Below are 4,950 nucleotides of genomic sequence, written 5' to 3' on the forward strand. Positions count from 1 at the left end.
TGGATCCAAAAGTTTGGTGCGATTCTGATGTTGACCACTTAAAGAAAATGAATGTCTGTTTTCTTTTTTCTTTTTTTTTTTTTAATAGTGGCAACTGGCTACTGTATAATGTCTGTGAGCGTGTGTGTGTGACTGCAATCCATGCATGCGAGTCCTACTGGTAATATGAAAACCTGCTGTAAGACTGCAAGAAAATTTACTGTAGCTTTGCTTTAATAAACGGTAGAGATTTTGTTAGTAACAACCTGAAGGGAAAAACAAAATGAGCTGAAAACTAACATTCCCTGGTGTGCTCGTGTGGAGGAGAGCACAATTCAGACTGTGTATCTTGTTCTTGGGTTATCTCCCCATTTCTTTTATAACTATGGTCATCCAGATCATTACTATTATGGGGAAAGAAATTGAAAACTGAACTCAGTCATATTCAGATTTGATTGATTGAAAACCAAAATCAGTTTCAAATAAGGTGGAAACCAAAATATAATGCCTTTTCTGATAACTTGCCTCTGTGTATGTGTATCATTTTGTGGGTCACAGAATGAGGCAATCGTTGGGTCGGAAGGGACCTTAAACCCAGCCAGTTCACCTCCTGCTGTGGGCTGGGTGTCCCCCACCCAGTCAGGGCCCATCCAACCCAGCCTTGGGCACCTCCGGGGATGGGGCACCCACTGCTCTGGGCAGCAGTGCTGGTGCTCGCTTCCCTCTGAGCCTTTCCCTTCTAGCATTTGTCTGGGGATGCCAGGAGCTCAGGGAAAGCTCCTGTCTTTCTGTGGCTGTGGAAATCATCCCAGGGTGTGAAAGCCTGCCAGGCCACCACCTGAAGAGCGATGTGCTCTCACACCACCAGCTGTGCCTCCACCCTGGCACACGAGGATGTGCATCAGAGTCAGCGCCCGGCCCACACTGCTTCCTGCCTGCAGCCTGGAAGCTGTGCAGGGTCATGTCTTCCTCCTTCTGGCCAGGCCATCCTGCTGAGCCCCGCTGCTGCCTGAGCGCCTCAATAGAGACACACGCTCTTATCTCGTTTCTCCCCCGTTTAAATGTCCCAAGTAGTCCTGGACATGAGATGCAATACCACCTGTGCGGTTATATCAGCAGGGTCATTTCAGCTGCAAACATGGCAGCTGCTTGCAATGGACTGCCCAAAACCTGGTGGCTGCGCTGCTGCCCTCCCCCCACTGCCCACAGCATGGCCACCGCCAGCCTCCAGGCTTGGGTTGCTCGTGTACAGTTGGCTGGAGGGCTCAGCCCAGGCACTGAAGGTCTGCTCATTTGGGTCCAGGAACCCCTCATTTCCTGAGACAGGTGGTTAGATGGGGAAGCCTGGCTGCTGCCATCCAAATTGAGAGAGAAAATGTAAAGCAAACATGGATAGAAGAGTTAGCAGCAAGGAGAGACTAGCTGTGTGCTGGCTTTCCTGCCCGCCGCCAAGATTTAAAGAGCAGGGGAAGCACAGGGAGGGAGGGAAGGTGGAGGTGCGCGAAGCTACAGGGTTAAATATTAAGAAGTCAGGTAATAGAGGACCAGAAACCTAACTGCACGCTGCCCTTGCTGGCAGGGTATGGCAACTGGCTCCTAGTGGAATGGGCTCAGCATGCACATGTGTGTACAAATGTGTATGTGCACGCATGTGTGTGTGGGCACGCAGGAATGCATTTCTGTGCCTGCACACACTTGCAAGCACACAGGTGCATGCAGTATGTGCCTGTGCACAGCGGGAGCCACTCAGGAGCTAAAAATGCAGCAGTGTTTGAGCTGTTTCCTTCTTTCCCCTGCACTTGGCAGGTTTCCAGCCACGTCACTGTGGCCCCCGGATGGCCCCCTGTGCCATGTCCATGTGGCAATGTCTGCAGCCCTGCAGAGGGGCCATGCCCTCAGCTCAGCCCAGTGCTCACATGAGGTCTTGGGGCCATCTGAACCCTCCCACCTGCTCTGCTCTCTGTCACCTGCCCAAAAAGCAGCCTGAGCCGTGCTGGGTGGGGAACAGCTTTATTTAGACAATCTCATATCCACAAGGCACTCAGAGCACAGTCTCTATGGCATCCACCCCCTCCATTCCACTATCCAACTACCCCATCTCACCCCACTGTCTCACCCCTCCAGGCCTCTCGCAGCCTGGCCTTCACCCGAAACTTCTGCACCTGCAGCACAACACCGAACTTGCCCTCCAGTGAGGGCAGGGGCTGATCCTGCGGACACTCGAGTGTGAACCTCTGCAGCACCCAGGCCAGGAAGAGGAAGAGCTCCATCTTGGCCAGGACTTCACCCAGGCACACGCGGATGCCGGCCCCAAAGGGCAAGTAGCTGGGAGAGGGTGAGTGGATGTGCTGGCCCTGCTCATCCAGAAAGCGTTCTGCAAGAGTAAGAGCCACCGCTGGGAATGGGGATTTGTCCCTTTTGACTGAGACCTGCCCCAATTCATCATCCCTCCTGCCTGGGCACTGGGCTAGGAGCTCACAACTCACCAGGGTTGAACTCCTCAGGTTTATCCCACTCCTTCTCATCGTGGTGCACAGACCAGAGGTTGATGACCACTCTGGCACCCTTGGGGATGGAATACTCACCGATGCTATAGAGCAGACACAGCGTGAGATGGAGTGTACACTCCCTCCCCAGCCTCTGCCCACACCCCGGTTGGTCTCACCTGGTGTCGGCAAGGGACACGTGTGGGATGAGCAAAGGGGACACAGGCCGGATACGCAGCACCTCACTGATGGTAGCTTCCAGGTAGGGCAGCAGTGGGCGATCACTGAGGTGGGGGTGACGTGCCAGACCAATCTTCTGGTCCATCTCCTCTTGGATCTTCTTCTGGACCTGCAATATGAGGGAGCCTGGGAGGGGTATGCTCTGTGCAAGGGGCACCTCCAGCACACCCTGGCAGATAAAGGCAGAAACAAAGCTCTCACATCCCAGTAGCACTTATCTCTAAAGCCTGACATCTCCCCCAGCATTGCTCTTTCCCAAAGCCTTCTGAGTTGGCCCTGGTGCAGGAGGGACCCCACAGACAGACCGTACCTCAGGGTAGTGGAGCAGGTAGAGCACAGCCCATTTGAGCACAGTGGTGGTGGTCTCCACGCCGGCCCCAAAGATGTCCCCTACCGTCATGAGGAGGTGGTCGTCTGTCAGCTCCAGACCTGGCTCAGGAGAGCTGCTGTTCTCAGCGTTGAGCCTTACTTGCAGGAGGGCATCCATCAGGTCTCTCACAGTGTCCCCACAGAACGCTTCCTGACAGGGAACACATGTGAGTTGGGCTGTCCCATGCACAGTCCTACAGCCCAGCTCCAGCAGTTGCAGCCCCAGGCATTCCCTGCCCCTTCAGCACCTTGTGTTCAGTGAACTTCTGCTGGAGCAGCTGGTCCCTGACCTTGAGGCATCGCTTCAGCAGGGCCAAGTCTCTGTTGGGGAAGATCTGGGGGAGAAAAGCCCTGTTGCAGCAAAAGGTTCCTGTGGGATGCATTCCAGCCCCTTCCTTTATTCCAAAAAGAAAAGGCCCACATGATTGCTGTGCTCCCACTCACCTGCAGCCAGGGGAAGATGTCCACCAGGCTCTCCTTGGCCACGGTGTCCACAATGCCCTGGCTGTACTCCAGCATGGCCTCAAACTCAGGGTCCCCGCGCCGGTAGGAGGAGTTGAAGCAGAGGGAGCAGACCACGTTGGTGACAGCCCGCGTGAGCTCCGGGGCCATGTCTAGAGCCATATCCTGTGCAGCACCGAGTGTCTCACACAGGGACGCAGCCTCCCGACAGACTTTGGATGGAAGGAGAGGGGCAGTGAGCTCTGGGGGCAGCCAAGGCAGGAGGGAGGGGGAAAGTGAGCTCCCAGCTGCTTCATCAATCCCCAATTATTTGCCCCTGGCATCCCAGGAAACCCAAGCGTGGTGAAAACCTGACACTTACTGATCTTCTCCAGGGCGACTGAGCCCTCCCCAAACATGGAGAGGGCGGCATGCACCAGCTTGCGCTGGAACTTCCAGAGGGGACCGTAGCTGGCAAAGGCGATGTCCTTGCCCCCGCGGGACAATAGATCCGTGGTCACCTGCGGGACATGCAGCCACGGGTCACCCCGTGCAGCATCCTCACCCCCACACCAGGGGGTCCGCCAACGCTGTTTCCGTGACCCCATGACTCACAGTGCGAGGCCGTCCGGCGAAAGCCTTCCCCTTCTTCAGCAGCACCTCCCGGGCATGCCTGTAACTGTTGACCACCACCACGTAGTGGGAGCCCATCCAGAGCCCGTAGAGGCTGCCGTAGCGGCCCTGCAGGCGCCAGAGCCGCAGGTGGAGTTGCGGGTGCCCGGCCAGCTGCAGCAGGCTCCCCACCAGTGGCAGGGCTGGAAGGCTTCGCAGCCGCCCCGTCCCCGTCCCCGTGGGACCCTGACTGCACGACAGCCTCCAGGCGCAGAGCAGGGCCAGGGCAAGCAGCAGGACAGCAAGAGGCGGCATGGCGGGACGGCTGTGGGACCGTGTGGCTCCAGGGCCTTTATACGCACTCGGAGGCATCCCCTTGACCCTGGGGACGGGCTGGGCAGCTTATCGGGGGGAGACGGGGGGGTGACGGGCAGCGGGCCAGCGCTGCAGCTGGGGGGAGGGCAGCGGGGCCAGGAGTGCTAGCGGAGCGCTGGGGATGCTCCGGCTGCAGCCAGCGCGGCGGTGGGCAGGAGGGGGCTGGGGGCTGCTGCTGCTCTGGGAGACCTTCCAGGTGCGTGGGCTGCACTGGGCTGCACTGGGCGGCTCCGAGCGGTACCGGGCAGCCCCTCTCAGCACTGGGCAGCACCGGGCAGCCCTGATCATCGGGTAATAGCGGTCAAGACCGGGTAGTACTGGGCACAATTGGAACGGCCGGGCAGCTCCGGCCGGCTCCGGGCATTACTGGTCAGCAACGGGCGGCACTGCAGAACAGCAGCGGGCAGCACAGAGCAGCGGCATTGCGGAGCCGCAGCGCGTTCCCGCC

General features: G+C 57.9%; 1 protein-coding gene across 2 annotated transcripts; it reads right to left on the bottom strand.

Moving 5' to 3' along the window:
* Positions 1–1,972: 1,972 nt before the first annotated feature.
* On the bottom strand, positions 1,973–4,495 carry LOC100540331 (steroid 17-alpha-hydroxylase/17,20 lyase). 2 transcript variants are annotated; one of them, XM_010714643.3, is made up of 8 exons: positions 4,131–4,495; positions 3,898–4,036; positions 3,519–3,778; positions 3,323–3,409; positions 3,016–3,225; positions 2,645–2,814; positions 2,466–2,569; positions 1,973–2,353 (listed from the first exon to the last, which is right to left on the bottom strand). In XM_010714643.3, the coding sequence occupies exons 1-8, from the start codon at positions 4,440–4,442 to the stop codon at positions 2,079–2,081; spliced, it is 1,557 nt and encodes a 518-aa protein (XP_010712945.1). In that variant the 5' UTR covers positions 4,443–4,495; the 3' UTR covers positions 1,973–2,078. The 2 variants fall into 2 exon arrangements, with proteins under 2 accessions (XP_010712945.1, XP_003208169.2); XM_003208121.4 differs by having other exon boundaries at positions 3,519–3,748; positions 4,131–4,488.
* Positions 4,496–4,950: the final 455 nt, after the last annotated feature.

The sequence above is a fragment of the Meleagris gallopavo genome, chromosome 8 (assembly GCF_000146605.3).
Source record: "Meleagris gallopavo isolate NT-WF06-2002-E0010 breed Aviagen turkey brand Nicholas breeding stock chromosome 8, Turkey_5.1, whole genome shotgun sequence".
Lineage (NCBI taxonomy): Eukaryota > Metazoa > Chordata > Aves > Galliformes > Phasianidae > Meleagris > Meleagris gallopavo.